The following is a 23474-nucleotide window of genomic DNA, read 5'->3' on the forward strand; positions in this document are numbered from 1 at the left end:
TGGGTTCAAGTTAATACTATTCACAGAGTATAGAGGTAAATATGATTCATTAGTTTGTAGTTGTATAGGACTCACTGTGTGATATCAAGTGTGAGTTTCAATGCTGTTGTTGTTATTTTTTCTTTTGTTGTTATTTATCTATGGGTTTTATAATACGTATTGTTTATTGTAAGCTTAACTTATAATCAATATATTTTATAACACTGTGATATTATGTTATATGGTTTTGCATCATTTTTTTTTGTAAAGCCATCATATTATGTTTGGATTCCCTCCAAAACACAGTGTTGAACATGTACAAATTTGAATATCACTAGTTATGATTTTGTTACTGCTATAAATTATGAAAATTCTGTTATTATTATTATTACTATTAGTAGTATTGTTATTGTTATTCGTTTCAGGGTAAGAGTCTTATTGTTTATTATAAAAGCTATTAAACTATTGGTTTTTATCTTTTATGTTTCTTCTGTCTTAACCAATAGTCTCACCCTACTGTAGAGAGCCCTCTACTGGATGAAATGTCATATAGAGATCTTGGATCCACAGAGCGATCAATAAACTGCACAATTTAAGATCTATAGAAATTGATCCTTTTTCTTTTGCGCATGGATTATCCATGATTATCCTTGGCTTCATTTATTTTGTGATTGATAGTTGATAGAAAGCCCTGACGACAATAAATAAATAAATACTGTAAATATGAAGGACCCCATAGATGACTATTCAGTTATTTTACTATCATCACATACACAAGAATCTTTATTATTAGTCACTATAGAGTAAAAGAGACAGGGGGAAGGAGTGAGAGAGAGACACAAAGCCCACTGAAAAGCTTTATTCCTGCTGTTAAAGCTGTTGAGTTAAATTTACTATTATATCAGAAAAAAATCATGTATTTAAATATTTCCTCAAATGTATGTTATGAGAAAAAGCTTAGACATATAGCCTAAAAAATATATATATATTTATTTTTATTTATTTATTTATTTATTTTTATATTATTATATTGATATATTTATTTATTTATTTCAGCATTTTCATATTAAATATTTGATTTGATTAAATAGCCTAACCTACAACACCCATGTGGGCTTTACTGTGTACTTTGAGGATTGTAAATTCAACAACAGCAAAATTAATATATTGGATTTTTCATGTATTTGCAACTAAATGTGTACTAATATTTAACATTATTTTTGAAAATGGATAATATTTTTTGGTCTGCACTTGTTACCGGATTAATTGTTCTGATTGAAAAGACAATTTAAGACTGTTGCTGTAGCAGTAGCATTATAATTAAAATAGGAATGGGAAAAAATGATTTTTCCGACTTTATTTTGTCTCTGAGGGAGAAATTGAACAAAACTGTCAACTCTAGAAGAACTTGTTATGAATCAATGAATTGTGAATGTCTCCATATATCTAATTTATTATAATAAAGCATCAAGCTACTGTTTATTTTGAAATATATTTTGCAAATTTTTTTTTTTGCTAGATAATGATGACCCCTAGAGCTACTATGGAAGAGTGCAGTGTTATTATTATTTATTTATTCATTTATGCATTTCTTTTTTTTTGTTCCTTTAATTATTTTCTACCCTCTTTTCTTTTTGTTATTATTGTATTTTTTTTTAATATAATTTAAGTTATCTTTCCTATCCAATTGTGACTTGTAGATTACAATGCCTTAATGTTTGTAAATGAATTATCTTCAATAAAAAAACAAAAAAACAAAAGAAAACAACCCTGAAGTATTGAGTTTAGATTACAATGCCTTAATGTTTGTAAATTAATTATCTTCAATAAAAAACAAAAAACAAAACAAAAAAAACCCTGAAGTATTGAGTTTAGATTACAATGCCTTAATGTTTGTAAATTAATTATCTTCAATAAAAAAATAAAAATAAATAAAAAAACAAAAAAAAAACAACCCTGAAGTATTGAGTTTAGATTACAATGCCTTAATGTTTGTAAATTAATTATCTTCAATAAAAAACAAAAAACAAAACAAAAAAAACCCTGAAGTATTGAGTTTAGATTACAATGCCTTAATGTTTGTAAATTAATTATCTTCAATAAAAAACAAAAAACAAAAAAAAAACAACCCTGAAGTATTGAGTTTAGATTACAATGCCTTAATGTTTGTAAATTAATTATCTTCAATAAAAAACAAAAAACAAAACAAAAAAACCCCTGAAGTATTGAGTTTAGATTACAATGCCTTAATGTTTGTAAATTAATTATCTTCAATAAAAAAAAAAAAAATAAATAAAAAACAAAAAACAAAAAAACCCGAAATATTGAGTTTAGATTACAATGCCTTAATGTTTGTAAATTAATTATCTTCAATAAAAAAACAAAACAACAACTGATAGACCGGAAGTTGTCGTTCTTAAATCTCGCGAGATTTCGTCGCTGACGTCAGATTACCTTTGACCCAGTTTGTTGCAGCACAGCAGCACTGAGGAGCAAACAAGCAGCCAGAAGAGTCCAAGATGAACAGAGCGTTCAACAAAACCACTCTGAAACAACTGGTAAGACAGTTATAACTTCATAACACACACACACACACACATATATATTGTATTAATCTGTTGTAGCACAACGAGAACACGAAACACGTCACGTTAGCCTGCTTGTTGCAGCAGCAGCTGCTAGCCTATTAGCTCATTAGACACTACTGTAAGTCGTTGTCATGGCAAACAGGGTGCTATATCTTAATGTGTGTGTGTCTGCGTTGTGTGACTACAGCTGTTTTACATACATAATGATGTATCAAGAATATAAGTTAACAGTTATTGTGTTTGAGCTGGTGCTAGCTAGTGTTAGCATTTATGTAACCTGAAAGTTATGAAACTGTTGTTTTGTCATTGATGCAGCTGTTGTTACCAAACTGTTACCAAACTGTTACCAAACTGTTACCTAAAGCATTGAATCAACATGTGAGACGTGTAGGTAGCAGTATGTAATAGCTCATTACGTGACCTAGCATGTGGCATCTGTTTTCTCCATTTGTTTGACATCATTTGAATGACCTTCATTGACTGATAGTGATCAGTCATGTCCAGAGGAGGCTGGTATTATTCTCCTGTTTTACTTTCACAGAGCCTGATGCAGTTGTTAAAGTGGTTGATTGCACTAATAATAATGCATACAGTGCACTTTAGACTAAGCTACTGGAGTTACCCTGCATTATACTAATTTTGAACAGTCTCTTCTGCACTTTTTAATAGTCCTGTATCACATCTGTTATCCTGCATTATATTCACTTTTAACAGTTTTCTTCATCTCCTTGTATTTTTAGATCTGTTATATATTTGTTTGTACTTTGCACTTTGCACTACTAACTTTTTTACTGCCTTTTTACTAACATGTTTTTGCACTATGGAACCGTGATGCTGGACACTTGAATTTCCCTCAGGATCAATAAAGTCACTATCTATCTATCTATCTGTCTGTCTGTCTGTCTGTCTGTCTGTCTGTCTGTCTGTCTAACCTACGTGTTCACTTCCACTATTAATAACCTTAAAACCTAGACAAACACTGTTTAATCAAACTCCACAACCAGCACTGCTCCCAGTAGACCACATACATACCAAAAAAAACCTGACAAGAACTGCACTTTACTGTACATTTAACTGTCTATCAGTACTACTCAGGTGTAATTCATACTGTGCAATATCATTTTCCACTTGTGCAATTTTGTTAATAGTCTGTTTATTGTCAATACTGTATATACTGCTCCTTTTTTTATACTTCCTTCTATTTAAATGGTTCATATTTTGTTACACTTTGTTTAGCTCTTTTTTTTTTTTTTACTGTGTTAGTTGATGCATTTTTTTTTTGCACTATCCCCTTTGCTTCTGTACACTCTAAATTTCCCAACTGCGGGACTGTACTTTGTACAGTACAAACAAATGAATACCCCCTACACATATCTTTGATCACATGTGAACTTCAAGGATCAAGCATGCCAGCAGAAATCAGAAATCAAAATCTTTCTGAGCAATGTTGATTTAAACATAATTGGTTTGTACTGTTAATTTACCATTTAATCAAAATGTTTCATCAAGATTAAGAAGAACGTGTTTTCAGTGGTAAATTTTGCTACATTGCCAAACGCTTTAGTCTTCCCCATTTTTTATTTATACAAATAACATTGAATTTAATAAGCAGGCTTTATAAGCTATCTGAGAGGCTGTTTAAAAGGCAGCACCACTAGATCTTTGGTTTTACTGATCCACGAGTGCATTGAATACTGAGATGTTGTTTTCTCCAACAGACTGGTGTCCTCCAAAGGTTTCAAAGCACCTTGGTGGTTGTAGAGCACAACAATGAAAAGCTGACCCCTATTACACTCAATGCCGTCACTGCTGCCAGTAAGCTGGGTGAAGATGTGTCTTGCCTGGTTGCTGGAACAAACTGTGCACAGGTAGGCAAAGCTTTTTAGACTGACCTGCTTAAGGGATCACCAAACGTTTGGTATTTGTGATATTATGTAGATGTTATTTTGGCATCACCATACTGCATTAACATACATATTAATAAAATCACAGTATAGTGAAGAATGTAATAGTGCATTTTGAACATACATGGAGACAAGACAATATAGAAGGTCACCAGTAAGCCTGATGTATAAGATTTTCTCTCTTCTCAGGTTGTAGAGCAAATCAGCAAAGTACAAGGTGTGAAGAAGGTTCTGGTTGCTCAACATGATTCTTACAAAGGTTCCCTGCCAGGTATGTAACACGAAATAAACTTGACGCCTATCGTTTATTTAACTTTCACTCACAGAGCAAGTATATACTGAACATTTCTGTTGTTGTTTTAAGCAACAAACTGCTTAATATTTGCTCAATCCCACTTATTCAAAGCTGGTTTAGAGGTCGACTGATATAATAACGATAGTTCGGTGCAGGAAAAAGCTGCTAGCCGATTAATCGGCCGATACCCCCCACCCCCTGAAAAAATTTGACACTGTTGGAAATGAACAAGCTTTGACTGTATTACAAACTATATAACTAACTGACATCTAAGTCAAGGTAATAAATACCTAAATAAATACGTAAATAAATCTGGAACTGAACATCAAACTCAAAGTGATAAATATCTGAATAAATAAATACAACTGGTTCACTTTATTTATTTAGATATTTATTACTTTGAGTTTGATGTTCAGTGATCCAGAGTTATTTATTTATTTAGGTGTTTATGTCTTTGATTTTTGATTTGAGATATAATGTCTAAATAAATAAATAAATCTGGATCACTGAACATCAAACTCAAACTAATAGATAGGCCTACCTAAATAAATAAATCTGGAACTGTATCGTGGACAAAGAGCTGATAGTGCTGTGTTAAATATTAAAGAGATAGGCATTTTTGGGGAGAAAGAAACAGAAATAAACTGAAAACGGGTCAGATATGACATAAATACCACTTTTCTTCCTGCTGTAAAATCAGCTGTTCACCGGGATGCCAAAACAAGCTGTTCCCAGGACCGCAAAGTTTTAGCCCACATTTTCTAACCCTATTGTCAGAATAATACGTTGAGTTTTGTCATGGAGTGGAGAATTGCTTTCTGACAAAAGTATCTCAAACTATCAAAATAATAAATGGGCTTATCTAAAAATCTTGGCGGTAGTAGCTGAGGGAGGGGAGATTGTTTTTCATTTTGATCCTTTTCTGCTCATATGTTAAAGCTGGCTAGAACTGGCTCAGGAGTAGTCGTAGTTGATACCTGATTTTGTTTCGGCTTTCTGATTCTCTTTTTCTTCCTCAGAGGAGTTGACTCCACTGATCCTGGCAACACAAAAGCAATTCAATTTCACCCACATCTGTGCTGGTGCATCTGCCTTCGGAAAGGTAAGTCATGGAGAGCGGTTCCTGTACAATTTGAATGTGTATATGTTGAAATTAGGGCTGTCGCGATGTCAGGTTTTCACTTAGCGATGTCTAAAAGAATTCACGATACATATCTATATACCGCTATCTATTGATATCTATTTTTTTCTGCAGAACCTGCTTCCCAGAGTAGCTGCCAAGTTGGATGTTGCTCCAATTTCAGATATCATTGAGATCAAGTCTCCAGACACATTTGTGAGAACCATTTATGCTGGTAAGCCCTTTTATCATGGTTAAGAAGTAACAAATGTTTTTTTTTAATCTTCTGATAAATTCTTGATTAGTATTGACATGATGTAATAAATGATGTTACCTGGAGGTACAGTCTTGATATGACGCAGATGTAACTTAAACACTACTCAGTTTTAGCATCAGAAGATTTCTTTGTGCTTTTTAAATATTGAATGTTAATAATATTTTGATTATACAGGAAATGCTCTCAGTACTGTGAAGTGTAACGAGTCGATCAAGATCTTCACGGTTAGAGGGACATCCTTTGAGGCCGCTGCAACAGAGGGAGGAAGTGCTTCATCAGAAGATGGTACAGTAGCTAACGGATTCATCCAGAGAGCCCTGAAACAGTGCATGCTAAGATATGACTTTATTATGGATTTATTGTTGTAGCTTGCTTTATGAGGTAATTGATTAACCACTTTTGATGTTGTTTTTATATTGATACAAAAAATACAGTATACCACAAAGAAACAACTACAAATGCTATTTGTTCATCATTTTTAATGCAACGTTCCTCCTTGTCATTTGTGATCATCTCATTTGTTGACTGCAGTTGCTACAGCTTCTCCCGCTGGTGTTTCTGAGTGGCTGGAACAGTGTCTGACAAAGAGCGACCGTCCAGATCTGACCAGCGCTAAGGTCGTGGTTTCAGGAGGTGGGAAATCATATTTGTGTTCTGAATAAGAAATTATGGCCAAAGCAGTCAGCATTTATTTGCAAAGCCACTTTCTGTGTTTGTAGTAGTCGTTGGGGTTTGTAGTGAATTCATTAGCATGTGTACTTTTTCTCCAAAAAATTCCACAAAGTAAGGGCTGCACAATTTTGAAAAAAAAACATGTAATTGCGATGATTTTGTCTGATGCTGCAATTGCAATATGATTTGCGATATTAGAGGGAATGATCATTTTTACATCATTATACTCATTTTTATTGAAAAACATATTAAATGATTATGGTGTTATCTTTGTGGAGATCTGTCTGTATTTTTTAAAAGTCTGTAGATATATGATGTGTAGGCCAGGACATCACTGCAGCATGGCAATTCAGAATGGTACACATTTGCCTTTAACAACTATTGCGCCACCTTGAATATTGCTGTAGGCCATATTGCGATGTCAATAACATTTGTATTAATTACACTAATGGTGTTTTCTTTTCCTAGGACGGGGCTTGAAGAGTGGAGATAACTTCAAGCTGCTTTATGACCTCGCTGACAAGATGAATGCTGCAGGTATATTGTGTTATTAATTACCTTGATTTTTACCTTATTTTTTACGTAAGTAGAGTTCAAATAGCACAATATTCTTTTTCCAGTTGGTGCATCCAGAGCAGCAGTGGATGCTGGGTATGTCCCCAATGACATGCAGGTTGGACAGACGGGCAAGATCGTAGCACCGGTAGGTTTTTTGTTTTCTGAATTGGTTATTTGGATTTACTTCATCTTGTACAGCAAATCAAGAAAATAATCATGGAACATTTTCAAATAGCAAAATGTGAACAGTTACCTTCAAAATCATGTTTAAAGGCAGGAAACACTTGAACTCCGGTCTGAGTGAACAAATGCCTGTTTGCCTTTACACCGCATGCTTGCAATTCAGTATGATCAGGGTGGCTACTCTGCCCTTTTAAAAAGGTTAACGTTCCCATTATGTGATTCAGCTGGGTTACCCCAGCTGCGATTATCCACACATTAGGCCCTGCAAAATGTACTTGATGGCACATTTAGGGCCCTAAATGATTTAGCTGATCCATTAAAGTAGAGTGCAGTGGATGTCTGGTCAGAGCCTCAGGCCGGGCCAGACTGCCCAAATTGGATTTTCCAAATGTTATGACAAGCTTGTTGAATTTGGCTAAGTTGATTAAATACACTTTAAATCTAGTTTATCTTCTTATCCTACCAATTTAAAAAATGTGTGTATTCAGTAAAATGAAAGATTCACATTTTATTTACATGTATGCGTGTAAGATAATCTCTTCTCTGCTGATTAAAGTGCAATTTATTATCACAAAATGTTATGTAAACATCATAATAAAGTGTCTTTGAGCAGTGGTTAGACTCTGAATAGAGTGTGTTAAAACAGCTTGGCAGTGTTTGAGTGTAGTTGTAAAATGCTGGTCACTTACCATCACATCGACATTCCTTCCAATGATTAAAGATGATTAAATCCAGAGATGTATTTATTGATTTAACTGATCCATTCAGGGATGGTGCTAAAATGTATGTAAAGAAGACACTGGATGAATCATACACATTTAAATTTGGTCTTAAGGTATTTTAGTTAAAAACTTTTTTAATAAGATTCAGTTGGAATGCCAAAATCACCTTGCTTAGACCGTCCTTTCCCAAGAGCTTTCATAATCTCATAGGAATATGTTGCTTCTATGTTTCTTGCTGCAACATTAAATAAGCGCTGAAATATCAATATGGCAGAGATGGTTTTCCCAGCGGGGTTGGGGAGATATGCAGACTGGGTGACCCATGGCACACTCGCCCCAGCACCCTCTGATAGATTACACAACCTGAGGTCATTATACCGTCCGTCAGCTCTGCTGTACCGCAGTTCTGAGGTGTACCTTTTCCAAATAGGCCTGAGATTACACTTCATGTCTACAAGCCAGTAACACCTGTTTGGTTGTCTTGTGTTCGTGTCCACAGGAGCTGTACATTGCTGTTGGTATCTCTGGAGCTATTCAGCACCTGGCTGGAATGAAAGATAGCAAGGTAAAGTCACTGGGGGCCACATGAAAAGATTTTCCCAACCTCCCTTTTCTTACCATTTTTTTTCCCCATGCATTTTCTTTTACCCGTTTTTTTCCCCCATATATTAAATGAAACAAAACGTTCCACTTTTAATGTACAATTTCTGAAAAATGTTGCCTTGCTACAAAGGAATTAGTACCACGTGAAAAACAATTTGAAGTTGGTTGCCGATGTCTGCATGTACACGGCACCCACAAACATAACTACGTTTGTTATACCCTTTGCTATAATGTTTCTGTATTTGCAATTAAGAACCAAATGTTAGACTGGTCGTCATAAAACATCACATTTCTTTGACATTCTGCATTTTTATCAATTGAATGATCATAGTTTCTGTGCTTTTTGTTAAGCACAAGACACAGGCAGTTAACATTTTAGGCAGTTTGTTCATTATGTTGTTGTTTTTTTATTCAGACTATTGTTGCTATCAACAAGGACCCAGAGGCTCCCATTTTCCAGGTGGCTGACTATGGCTTGGTCGCTGATCTTTTCAAGGTACGTGTCTGGCATTGATATTGCTGCAGTAATGTCACTGTGATCTTACATTGGGAAACAACCGAGCAGTGAGTCATAAACAGCACTCATGGCCCTTCTGCCTGGACTCACTCTGGATGTTGTGATAGCCGAGAGTCCAGAGTGACAGTCAGAGTATAACATTTGCTTTCTCACTGATAAATTTTGCACGAAGTCTTATTCCACCCTAATGGAAATGTGCAACTGTTGAATAATTAAGTTGTTGAATTAATCAGAGGAGGGTTGTGGCTGAACTTGCCATGAAGAGAGAAACACATAAGAAGCTCAGAAGATATAAAAAGGGATCAAGAGTTACTAATAAAGGTGGATTCAGTTTTGTATTGAGCTTCTACTTGCCAGGCATTTTACACGCTTAGTTGCTTTCTTGTATCTAGCTGGTACCTGGGGATAGTGAGCCAGGAGTGTTGGCACGACTAACACTGGAGTCCAGTGCTGCTTGTGAAAGACTAGTCGGTTATATTTTCATGTGTGTCCTGTTGGTCATGTTTTATTTAGCCCCTCAGTGGTTGCATGAGCAGCCCAGGTGTCCTGACAAACTCTGTAGAGGTGATTAGTAATAATAGCTAGTGGCAGTAGAGTTGTGACCTCCTGGGTGAGATCACCTTACATGTGATCACTCCTCAGATAGCTGATTAAAATGGATGGGCTTTCTACTTTTCCCCCCAAATGGACAATTGATACCTCGGACCAACTCAGACAGTGACTGATGATTCAGTTTCTGAAGTTGCTCGACTCACAAGGAGAGCCATTTGAATAATTTTGTACTTATATTTACCGTAAAAAAAAGGCTTTTTGAATTTGTCTTCTTTAAAACTACACGTCTGGCATTATCAGCGTGTTAATTTATGGGCCAGATGCCCTCCCCTGTAGGATCTTGCTCTGCATTTGTCAACCTTGCGAACACTGTGATAAATGTGCACAGCCTGCCGCGCTCTTGATAAATCTCAGATGAAAGTCAGTGTGCTCATTTATACCGTGAGCGCCAGCATGCATGATGGTTTGCTTAATAAAGTCATAAATCTTATTTTATGGAATATGCTGGGTATGAAAATGACAGGTGCTGGAGAACATTTATCCCCACATGTAAAGCCTGGAAATATTTCACCTGGTCTCAGCAGTTATTAATGCAGAACAGAACTTCATTTAAAAAAAGATGTCCACAGTGTATTTAAGTTTAGTTAACAAATTTAAAAATACTCTGCGGCAATTACAAACATGTAGTTTGACTTTTCACGACTGCAGCAAACTCCTGCCGTTAACAGAAAATATTCTGAGTTTGTTCTAGGTGTGTCGCGATAACTCATATTGATGATAACAGGGATATTTAAAAATGAAATATTGGAATCATGTTAATAATACACATATGATAATATTGCGTAAATAATCCAGCACCTCTTTATTAATTTTATATATACAGTTATGGTTTCAGACTCTCTCCACCTCCATACAGTTATATTTTGAGTGTAATTCATTTGCCAAAAAAGAGACAATATGCAATTTGACGGATATTATTGTTTTTTAAAAATTTGATATAGATATCGGAATAATATCATTATCGTGAATTCTTTTGGTTACAATAAGAGTGTGGTGAAACTCTGATATTGTTACAGCTCTAGTTTGTTTCTGCCATAATGTCATATGTATAATATTATATTTAAGTCTCTGCACTGTTTTCTCTTCAGGCGGTCCCGGAGATGACTGCAGCATTGGACAAGTGAGGAGAAACAAAGTCCCACCAAACTTCCATCGCTGGAACCTGCAATAAGGAGACCACAGGCACCCATAGCTACCGCCTTAACGCATTTGTGAAGCTGTGAGTGTTTGTGTTCAGGAATAATTTATCAAGATTTTCTCTGATTGTAAACAGAAGAACATTCTCAATCTAGAAATAAATGTCAGTTTGTATAAATACTACACGTGTATTAAATAGGGCGGGGACAATATGCTTATCTCCTGATTCGATATGTATTGCGATTTTTAAGTATTGCGATTCAATATTACGATTAATTGCAATTTTTGTCAACCTTTTTAACACGAGATCATTAGAAAAAGCCAAGTTAGGTACGACCTCTCCTCGTCAGCACTGTTCTTTTTATACATCCAAGGTCAGCTCCATCGGGGCCGTTTGAATGCATTTAACATAAATGTCAGTATATGGGTGCTCTACAGTTGTAGCGTCAGTTATTTGACCACAGAGATGTGAGTGACGGCCGACTTGACCGCATGTTACCGCAATATGATGACGTTTCCTGTGCATGACAGAGTTAGCATGCAGCTTTAGCGGTGATGTCTAGCTCTGCTTTTCCTGACTGTGTGAAAACCAAAATGTTTCCATACTTCACTGGATGTGTAGTGTTTACCATACTTTGAATTTAAAATGTGAGGGTGCGGGTTGTAACATTTTCTGCTTTCTCGATTCGGCTTTGTTTTTCTTGAAATGGAAAAACATGACTACAACAATACAAGGGGTAACTTCCGCATAGACTCAAATGAGGCAATTGTATCAATTCAGGCATTAAATCGTAAATTATCGTAAAAAAAATAAATAAAATGTTGCGATACATAAGTGAATCGATGTTTTTTTTCCAACCCTTAGTATTAAATATCAATGAATAAGCTTGTACTAACCTGGGGGTGGTGTTTTATGCCTTTAGTAGTACACATGTTGTAAATGGTATTTAATTTTCTGGTACAGCAAGGAACATCTTTGGGAATGCTTGACTTGTCTCTGATGTAGTTGACTGTAAGATGTAGCTCCTAGAGTATGTGTACTCACTGAGATGCTCTTGGAAAATAATGTATTAAATTGACAGCAAATAACAACTTCTCATTTTGCCATGTTTTCTCTTTATTGGATTAATTTTGCAATGCCCTCTTTCCATGATCAAAATAGAAAATACCTGTTGACGGTACAATAAACAGGGTTGGTTTCAATATTTAGGAGGCAAATCTTGAAGGTTCATGCTATAATTTTCTTTTCGACATTTTATTGTAGCTCCACTTCAAGTCCCTCAGTATTTTTTTTTTTTGCTGTGATAAACCCATTCTGAAATATTTAAACAGCTTTCAAAACATTAAAATCATAAAAAAAGGTAATATTTGAGCCCTGAATGATATCAAATCTATCATGTGCAGGTAGCTTTTCAATTAATTTGGTGCGTGTGGGACACGCTGTAGTTTGCAAAATCTCAGTAAACACTGACTCAGCTTGGTTTGGTCAGATTCCAGTCATGGCACCTGGATACAAAACTCTGAATCTGCCGCACACTCTTTCCACTCATAGAATTTAGATAAAAATGTTAACATTGCTAATATAGAAAGACAAAGATTAGAAAGAAGTTGAGACTGATCCAATGTACCCTGCAGCAATCCCATCAAAGAGGACTGTTCTTTGTGAGTTTGGAGACACTAGACTGACTATCAAAACAGCTGACACACCTGCACATGTGATAAATCCATGCCTTGTAGCTTGCGGGAAGTGATTCACAGTTTGTGGCCCTCCCAATACGTGATCTCATCTGTTCAGCATCTCCAATTCCTACAAAGTGTATCAGAGGAACTAAGCCCTCAGCACCATCCACGCACTGGTTTCACTTCCTAGAAATCAAACAACAACTTAACATATCAAAAGCCAGATCTCTTTTTTTCTTTTTTTTTTCTGCGCAGACCGGTTGTCTGAAAATTTTGGGCTCGAGCCCTGTTGCTGGTTTCTTTTGGTAAAATTTTTCATAAAACTCAAAGTGTTTTTGTGAGTGTCAATTCCTGATAAGTGGTGTCTCCTCCAGTCTTTCATGCCCTCTGTTTTTGTGCTGTTCTGGCTCAAGTTCATCCTCTCACTCCCAACAGTACAAAGAGGATGACCGACATACAGTGACTCCCAACAACACTGGAGTTTTGTTTATTTTTGCGTTTGATCTGAAATGTGAGTCCTGTGAAGTTCCACTTGTCAGGCAAAGGTTTATGTCTCTGACAGACGGTTGACCGGTCCGTCCACCGGCTCCATCATCCTGTACTTTTCCTCTAGAAGAGTCTCATTGCCCTGCAGATGGATGAGAGGCTTTGAGTGCAGCCCAACTCTGCTCTCCTGGTTCCTCTTGTTGTAGATGTTGACCCTGTGCTCCAGCTCGGGGCTGGTTTTGGTGGAACCTGCCGGGCTTGGCGGTTTAAGGTTGACAGGGTCCAGGCCCTTCTGGGTGAGACAGGAGTTCTCCGTCAGAGAGGAGAGCAGCTCCTGCATCACAGCGCTGGGACTCCCTCTCGGCTGAGTGCCCAGGGCCAAAGGGCTGCTGTAGGGTGGAGGGTAGCAGCGTTGGTCGCTGTAATCCGTGGAGGTCGAGGCCTCGCGCACCGTGGAGCTGCAATCCGTGGTGGAGCCAAACGTGTGGCTGCTGATGCTGTGCTGACGGGCGCTGAAGCTGCTGCGGGACACCGTGGTGGTGGAGGCTTCGCTGACCGAGCTGCCGGTGCGCTGCAAGCGACTGGACGGACAGGCGTCGACACTCACCAAAGAGGAGGGAAGCTGGCTGGGGTTGTTTGGCAGGTGCACGTCTATGGCTGCTGTGGTGATGACACGTGCAGGGTCTGGGATCCCCATATCTACAAGAACAACACATAAAGCACAGGGTCGTGAAATACTGTGGTGCAACATGGGCTGTAGGAAAGAGTGAAGCGGGATCTGGTTGATGCTCACCGCTGCTTGGTTCACTGTAGTACTGGCTGATGTAGTTGTTCATGTCATCCTGAAAATGGTGATCTGAAGAGGATCAAAATGGACACTTAATGTACTTTGTCTTAGACCCAATGAAAGTGAATCCAGTGTGAATTTAGAAGTTAAAGATAGGTAGTGTGCAGTAACTTTTTGAATTATTTAGAATCCATACAACTTTGTTAAAAGTTAGATAATAGAAAGTGGCAACATTACTTTAAGTCCTTTACTTTTGCATTCATTTAATAAATGGTTTATAACACAATACCGTATATTGAAGTTGTAAGCAGATGTGTTAATTAACAACTATATCCCCTCCTGTGGGCACCCATAAGTGGAGGCTGATGTATAAACATATAATTAATGATAATATAGTAAAACACGGTTGTTATAATATTAAATGTCTTAATGTGAGAAGTTATAATTGCTGACAAATAATATACATTAATAAACTCTTAAAAATTGTTCTTACTATACATCTGCTTACAACTACATTATAGTGTGTTATAAACAATTTATTACATGTTTTCATACGGATTACAAATGCTAAATAGGGGAACTTAAAGTGAAATGTTACCTCGAATGCTCATGGTAATGTACCTAAATGTAGGGATGCAACTAATTAGTATTTTCATTCTTAGTCAATCACTTGTTCGACCAACAGTCCAAAACCCAAAGGTAGTTATTTTACAATTATATAAAGCAGAAAATCCTCATATTACTGAAGGTTAAATTACAAAATGTTTTCTATTTTTGCTTGATCCATAACTTAAACAACTAATCAATTATTAAAATGAAAAACAAACAAATCAATCAACAAATTGTTTAAAGGTATAATATACAAGAATGAACTAAAACACAATGTATAGCCTAGTATACATAGTGACATAGTGGTGTGATTCAGAACGTAACCGCTGGGAAACAATCGGAAAATAGCGTTTTATTTCTCTTTTAGCCAACTTTTAATGCGGTGTGTTTACAAACGGCAACGTTTACATATCATACATTTAGGCATTATTGAGCAACACTTGTGTGGATGTGGTGCACAGATCCTAAATCAGTCCAAGTGTTTAAGTGCTATCCAAGGTCCCTCAGGACTGTTAGATGGGTTATATTCATTGATATTTGGGTTTCACATATTAATTTTATGAATGTCCCAGGAGGGGCCACATTGTTCAGCCTTTACTGGGACAGGGACCATCTCTAGATGATCAATACCACATGAATATATGAGGAGCAGCCCCACTTAAAAGGATGTCTGACTAGAAACACTGTAGCTCAGATGCATGGCAGGTCGCACGATGATTTATAGCTTTGATAAAGGAAAAGCCTCAGTGTTTTGAGCCCTGACATCACCTGCACTGACAGCACTTTGTTGCTTTAAGTCCTGTAAGTTATGACCTGTCACTGTATGAAAGGTTTATAGTCCATCTAGGTGTGGCACCAGAATTTTGATGTGTGGCTTGTGAGATGAATGTTTATGAAAAGAGGACACCAACTATTAATACACTGTCCTACCCTCCAGCATGGTGCTTCAGAGCAAAGGGTTGTTGACTATTTACAGACGTGTCTGGTTTGCAGGGATATGTTGTGCTAATTTTTTTTTCTTACATTAAATAACCATAAAGGTCTCTAAAGCTACACTAGCCTTCATATGTTACATTCCTTTGAAATACTGTGACTTTTCGACATACTATACTATGGCTTTTTTTCATGAAATTTTTCGACATACTACACTATAACTTTTATCCATAAACTCTTTTTGATATACTATACTATGATTTTTTTTTCAACATACTATGCTATGACTTTTTCATTTTTTCGACATAATATACTATGACTTCTTTTCATTTTTTTTTGACACACTTTATGATGACTTTTTAAAAAATTCAACATACTATACTAGGACTTTTTTTTTTTTTTCAACATAGTTTAGTATGGCTTTTTTCCACAAACTATACTAAAACTTTTTAATTTTTTCGACATACTATACTATGATTTCTTTCATGAACTTTTTCGACATATTATACCATGACTTTTTTCCATAATTTTTTTTTGACATACTATACTATGATTTTTTCATGACATTTTTTGACATACAATACTATGATTTTTTTCATTAAATATTTCGACATTATATACAATGACTTATTTTCAAAAAAAATTTCGACATACTATTATATGACTTTTTTTCATGAAATTGTTTGTCGTACTATATTATGAATTTTTTCATGAAATTTCTCTTCGTACTATACTGTGACTTTTTTCCATACATTTTTTTTGACATACTATACAATTACTTTTTTTCATTCAATTTTTTGACATACTATACTATGACTTTTTTCCCAACTTACTATACTATGAATTTTTTCATGAAATTTCTCTTCGTACTATACTATGACTTTTTTTCATGAAATTTTTCAACATGGTTTATTTTAACTTTTTTTCATGAACATTTTTTGTCATTATATACTATGACTTTTTTTATAACATTTTTCAACATACTTTACTATGACTTTTTTTCATGAAATGTTTTGACATACAATACTATGACTTTTTTTCATGAAATATTTCGACATACTATACTATGACTTTTTTTTCATAACATTTTTCAACATACTTTACTATGATTTTTTTAATAAAATTTTTCGACATACCCTACTATGACTTTTTTTTCATAAAATATTTGGACATACTAAACTAGGACTTTTTTTTCAACATACTATACTCTGACCTTTTTTCATAAAATATTTAGACATTGTATACTATAACTTTTTCCATGAAATTGCTACGACATACTATACTATGACTTTTTTTCAGCATAGTAAACACTAAACTTTTTTCATGAAATTATTTGACAAAATATATTTTACGTTTTTTTCATGAAATTGTTTGTCGTACTATACTATGACTTTTTTTCATAAAATTTTCGACGTAGTATACTATAACTTTTTCTTATAAAATTTTTCGACATACATTACTATGACTTGTTTTCATGAAATTTTTCAACATACTATACTATGACTTCTTAATTTTTTTTCGACATACTATAATATGAATTTAAAAAAAACAATGTCGAGATACTATACAATTACTTTTTTATGATTTCTTTCGAAATACTATACTATGACTTTATGACTTTTTTTTAGTACTTTTAGGACTTTTTTTCCACATATTATTGTATGACTTTTTTGACATGCTATAATATGAGTTTTTTTCAAGATACTATACTATGACTTTCATGACGTTTTTTCTTCCTACTATACTATGACTTTTTTCTGATTTTTTTCTACCTTTTATACTATGACTTTTTTTGACATACTATACTATGATTTTTTATGATTTTTAAGACTTGATTCCACATATTATACTACGACTTTTTTCGACATACTATACTATAACTTTTTCACGTCATATAATATGATTTTTTATGATATACTATAGTATGACTTTTAAGACATACTATACTATGATTTTTTTAATAACATACTATACAGTACAATGACGTTTTAATGTCATAATAAATTATGACTCTTTGACATACTATAATTTTTCATGACTTACTATTCTGACTTATTATAGGACACACTATTCTATGCTTTTTTCATGGCATACAATGCCTTTTTTATGACATACTATACTATGAATTTTCATGTCATACTATACTTTTTTTACTTCATAATATACAATGACTTTTTTAGACATACTATACTATGACTTTTTTAGGGCGCTTTAACAAGCCAACATTTTGTCCATTTTAATCAAACTCTGGTGTGGTTCAACCCCTGGTGCAGTTGGTTTGGGAGATTGTGAACGCAGTAATCAAACTCTGGTTCGGACCAAAACAACCAGTCCAAGATTGCTTGCAAGAGGTGGTCTCAGATTGTTTTCCATCAAACCAAAGCGCAGGCTGCCTGTGTGGGCATTTGTTGAGATGGACACAGGTAAACTACAGGTTAAAATGAGTGTGAGAAGACTGACTTGGACTTCTGCATAAGTCTGATGTTTGCTTGATATATGGGCCGAAGAGAACAGACAGAATACGCAAAATAAAGACTGCATAAATAGGGACGTTTGTGTCATTTGAGATAAACTAAAGGGAAGGGATTTGTGCGTACAATAGATCAATGCCGAGTCAAAGTGAAAACACTTCAACAGCAATATATCAAAGTCCGTCTCTGTACTGTGCCAACATTTTTTAAATAAAAAGTAAAAAAAAACCCTGCAACCTTCCAACATGAGCCAACTTCTCTAACATTTCAGCCATCTTTTACATTGAAAGATTAAAGGCGCTGAGGGAGTGTCTGCATTCAACATTCAACAGGATGTACCATAGAAAGCACAGCTTCCTCCCTCGTGTGCACAGAGGTCTGTGATAGCCTATAATACAATGAAGTGGGGTGTTCCAGACGGTTACCTGCAGGCCCCCCGGGCTCTCTAGCTTTAGATGGCCCGTGATGCTCGGAGGCCCCAGGGGCCAGTCCGTCCACCTCCTGGAAACTGCTGCTCTGTTTACCCCACATGTGGTGGATCTGCATGGCTGCTTCACGCTCTGCTACCAGATCCAGATCCTGCTGGGCCAGGTGTGCCCTCAGCTGCCTGATTTCAAACTGAAAGGAAAGAGGGAAAATACGGAGAACTGAAGTAAAAAGTAAAAACACACGGAATGTTTTAAGAGCGTTTAACACACAACAGCATACTGTATATTACACTCACTAATATTCCATCCACCTGTGTCCAAGCAGGTATTATGTTGCTTGCATCACAGTTAACATTTACATATACAGTACAGTGTGAGCTTATGCCAAACTGCATATTTCCAATCCCTCTAACATTTGCAGTATAACTCTGACATACAGTAGACACTCTTCTCCTCCTCCAGGTCGACATCTGAGAAATATAGAGCGCTCAGTGGATGCACTCGCAGTTACACTTATAAAGTTAAACCTATTCTTCAGCTCACTTACAAACAATATTAGAACTATCATTATTAAATTGTGAAGTAGTCAGTAGATTGCTCTGAGATAATGCAAAGTGCTGGCTATCTGATACCCACAAGGCTTCTAGAGGCAATAGAGGATACATTTTGTAGGCATCTTTTATGCCTTTTTGAGTACAAATTCATTTATTTTTCTTGCATAGTGCTTTGCTGCCCTCTGCTGGTTGCATGCAGCTATAAATTATAGACTGTAAGTAGGTGAGCTATATGAGAGAGATAAGAGGACATACTGCCTGTTCCTGGCAGATCTGGGTGAGACGGTCAAGCTGTTCCTCCCTCACCGCCTTGGCCTTTTCATACTGCTGGATCTCCAGCTCCATCTCCACCTTCACTTGCAGCACATAGGCTAAAACAATAAGGCATATTATAGTCAGTTTTCCTACAAAAAAACAACATTTAATCTTGTGTCTGTCGATCTTAATTTCAACTGAAGACTACATTGACTTAATTAATCCATTTCTAAATATCAAAGTCAACCACTGTTTTGTTTAAACAAAAGCCTGCATATTCTCTGGCACATGACAAAAGACTATGACTAACATACCGTACACAAAGTGGACAAAATAACAGCACAATGGATGCTGCAAACAATGCGACGATACAATTGTGAGGCTTCAGTCATGTTCAGTTTTTGTTGATGTTGTGTCAGAAAAGTTGTATGGTGAGCTTTAAGGCATTAGTTTGTGGTGGTGTTTTCTATTGTGTTATATACAGTATCATCCCTTTGAACACGTACTGTATTCAAAAACCACAAGGGGGAGCAACACTGTTAAAAAAAAAGCATTCTTCCCAATAAAGAAAATACTCTGTATGGACCTATATGATGAAATAATGTGCGTGTAGCAGCTGATGTGTGAGCTTCAAAGCACAGGTCCGTTACAACAGATGATGCCCTGACTGGTGAAAAAACATGAAAAAAAGACGAGCAAATAATTGAGCAAACAACCTCAAGATTGAATGTGGCCGATACCGCAGAGAGCACACTGCGGTATCTATCTCTGTGACCTGACAGTAAAGGACAGGATGCAGAGGACATCAGCCCCTCCCAGCCTCACCATCAATGATCCTCTTGACCCTCCAGATGCGCAGTGTGATGATGAGACCGATAGCATCCCAGGGGCTGCTGGGGCCGTTGGCCACTGTGGAGGCCACCATGGGGGCCAGAGAGAGGACGATGACAGCTCCATCAAACACCTGAGAAAATACACACACACACACAAACACACATTCAGCTACTGTTATGTCTGTATAGCTTCCACAGTGGTATGACATTGAGGGAATGACACTGCAGTGAAAAGGGGCCCAGAGTAACAGGACTAATGGCACCCATGGGAGCTTACCTCTACTTTGTTCTCTATGTAATCCCATATCCCCAACACCACGATCCTGAACACCGTCTGAGACAGACAGAGGGACAGAGAGCGAGACAGAGAGCAGGTTACACACAGGGTGCGATGGAAGAAGAGACTGGATGATGGAGGCTGAGCATGCTGGGTAGTAATTCCCAATAATAAACCTGACAGTCCTAGTGAATTTGCAGTCGCGATTCAGATTTATTTCATCCCTCCAACTGGTAATTCATCAATGACATCATATTCATACACATCACAGGCGGCGCGATAGGATTTCATCCAAACAATTAGAGACACCGCATTTAGCTCCTTCTGCTGACGCAGCAGGGGCTGCAGAGGGCAAACAAGTCTCCCTTTGTCTTTCGTCTCCTGCCGTCCCCTAGCCCCCATCCTCATTTCACATATTCAAGGTTGTACTGGAGCAGAAACCGGCCTCCCCTGCTGTTTCTGCTCCTTCGATGTATCACTGTATTGATAAGTAAAACGCGAGCTACACAAACGTTAGCAGTGGGGTGGTCAAGTGTAGGGAACTAAGACAAATGTGGCTGGCTGTAAAGAAAATGGTAATCAATACAGCACACCTGAGGCCTCGAAATTATTTAAAACTAGCAGCACAGAAAAGCTCCATCTGCATTTTAAAGTGTTTGTGCTGCGGATCAATCGAATAACCCGAGAGGGACCAACTGTGCCAGCTCTAACAACAGCAGTTATGCAAGTTTTTTTTACAGAGTGTAGATCTTTGTTTCGTGATTTCGTAGTCACTTCCGTTAAGTACACTTTTAATGGAGCCGCACACAAGTTCACCTCTACTAATCAGAATCTAATCAAGCTGTGACAGAGGACACGGGGCGTTTCATGCGGTGTTGTTAGTATTCAAATGAGGACACATCAGTGTACTTCACTGGCCCCCACATACTGCACAACATAGCATTAATCGACAGGCCGCTGCATCAGCTGTAAGTGAGACTGTTTTGTGTTGAACGCGGAGAAGATAAGAGACTCACCTCAGTGAAGAACACAGAGAGAATAGCCAGGCTGATCCAGTGCATGATGCTGGCAAACTGGAATGCATTATTAACTGTAGGGATAAAACAGAATAACTGATTATTTCTAAGGACCGTTTCTGTGGCATGAACTGAACATGAACTTTCTTTTTTTTTGTTTCTAACAGCCGTTACCTGCTGCGAATCATTGACAAGGTGCAACACATTCATGCACACACAAACACAAATAAATGCCCAGACAAGAGGTGTGAAGCAACATCATAAATATGAATTCAACACTTAATGTACATGCATGTGTCTGTATCTTCTTGTCTATTCATCAGGCTAATTGTGAAGAGCCTGAAACAGCACTCGGCTGTCAGCTGAGGCATTTCTCTTCACGCTTCACCTCTCCCCCCATCTGTCTGTGTTTGCTGTGTTCAGTGATCTGCCTATCAGTCCATTCATCTTCCTCAAGTCCTCACCACACTCACCAGCCAACTCTGTGTTGCCTGATTTCTTTGTCCGCTAATCTCCCTTCACGCATTTGTCTTACTTTGCCTTTGTCTGCCCCGTCTAGTCAGTCAGTCAGTCCCAGGGGAACAGTAAAGACTTGAGTGCATTTGGATACTGCCGGAGAGACATCTCCGCCACGTGCGTTCTTCACTCAGCCCCGTGACATCAAACAGGTTTGACCCTTGACCTTCCACTTATGATAAATGAGGATGTCTCCACCACACCGGATGATGTAGATGAAGGTGATACTGGGGTGACTTGGGTCACAGCGGCATTTCGACCACTTGACATTTTGTGTTAACTGTGGAATACTAATAGGTGGATTATATTCCACAGGCCATGATTGATCAGAGCCTCAGGTTGATCATCAGCGACACAGACTCATTATACAGTTAGACGTATATGACCTTCGGCACATGCTCACATACATGTTCTGTGTACAGATCTAGAAACTGTCCTGAATTACTGTATATTAAATCAAATATCATAATTATGGTATAGTATAACTTCATCAACCACTGTTCCACCTGGTACCTACCGTCCCGGTACCACTATAGAACATTCACAGACTACTAATACTATTATAATTGACATAAATATGAACTTGTAATATTTTGTTGATAGATGGGACTGTCATCATTTTGGTCATTGTGGTCATTTTCAAAAAGGAAACCCGGACAACTCCCAGACCGGACAACGCCGTGGTAGCGACCTGTCCATCACAAGGTGGCCACGCCCTAAAGCATCCCCTGCTTTATGGTTTATCTGACTCTAAATGGGACCATAATTTACTAAATGAACATCATGCTGTATTGATGAAGACTTGACCAGCGATTGAGACCATAAACTCATGTTTACAATGTTTACTGAGGTAATAAATCAAGTGAGAAGTAGGCTCACTTTCTCATAGACTTCTATACAATCAGACTTCTTTCTGCAACCAGAGGAGTCGCCCCCTGCTGGCTATTAGAAAGAATGCAAGTTTAAGGCACTTGCGCATTGGCTTCACTTTTCAGACCCCTGAATTCTCACTGTGTTACGTACATTATTTAAAGAAACTCAAACATTTTTGATGAGGATCCCTTAAATTTGAAAAGAAGTGTGACCACAATGCAACATTTTGCAGTTGATAAATAGACTTCTAAGCTCTTTTTGGTGGCTAACTATGTAATGGAGACTTTTGTTATAACAAATAAGTTATCTCAAAAACAATTATTTTTGTTATTTATTGGCTGACATATATACGCAAATACTGATATATCTGCAAAAAGCTAATTGTCTGATCTGTTGGCCTGGTTAATTATTGGTCTAGCTCTAGTAAGTATATTATTATATAGTGTATTACTGTATAGTGTTGGCTCTCTATGTTACTATCATTTACACATATTCAAACTTACACTGTTAATGAATAACTATGATATAATAAAGACTTGCCAGAAAAGGCAGGTGTCTGTGTGCCATTTTTTTTTTCCCGTTTACTGGA

General features: G+C 36.8%; 2 protein-coding genes across 2 annotated transcripts in view; one reads left to right on the top strand and one right to left on the bottom strand.

Annotated features, from left to right (window-relative positions):
• The first annotated feature begins 2395 nt into the window (after positions 1-2395).
• Positions 2396-12263, top strand: etfa (electron transfer flavoprotein subunit alpha). Its single transcript, XM_037767089.1, has 12 exons — positions 2396-2537; positions 4286-4435; positions 4661-4742; positions 5786-5868; positions 6022-6121; positions 6338-6448; positions 6695-6796; positions 7304-7372; positions 7456-7538; positions 8798-8863; positions 9317-9397; positions 11119-12263. The coding sequence occupies exons 1-12, from the start codon at positions 2499-2501 to the stop codon at positions 11152-11154; spliced, it is 1002 nt and encodes a 333-aa protein (XP_037623017.1). The 5' UTR covers positions 2396-2498; the 3' UTR covers positions 11155-12263.
• A 156-nt stretch (positions 12264-12419) lies between these two features.
• The window catches only part of tmem266 (transmembrane protein 266), a 35400-nt gene continuing 24345 nt past the window's right edge, over positions 12420-23474 (bottom strand). Inside the window, exons 5-11 of the mRNA XM_037767088.1 lie at positions 21497-21570; positions 20481-20537; positions 20196-20334; positions 19371-19486; positions 18559-18751; positions 14127-14189; positions 12420-14032 (exon numbers count right to left, since the gene is read on the bottom strand). Coding sequence (XP_037623016.1) covers positions 13395-14032; positions 14127-14189; positions 18559-18751; positions 19371-19486; positions 20196-20334; positions 20481-20537; positions 21497-21570 — 1280 coding nt within the window. The 3' untranslated portion in view covers positions 12420-13394. The remainder of the gene's footprint in view (positions 14033-14126; positions 14190-18558; positions 18752-19370; positions 19487-20195; positions 20335-20480; positions 20538-21496; positions 21571-23474) is intronic.

The sequence above is a fragment of the Sebastes umbrosus genome, chromosome 4 (assembly GCF_015220745.1).
Source record: "Sebastes umbrosus isolate fSebUmb1 chromosome 4, fSebUmb1.pri, whole genome shotgun sequence".
Taxonomy (NCBI): Eukaryota; Metazoa; Chordata; class Actinopteri; order Perciformes; family Sebastidae; genus Sebastes; species Sebastes umbrosus.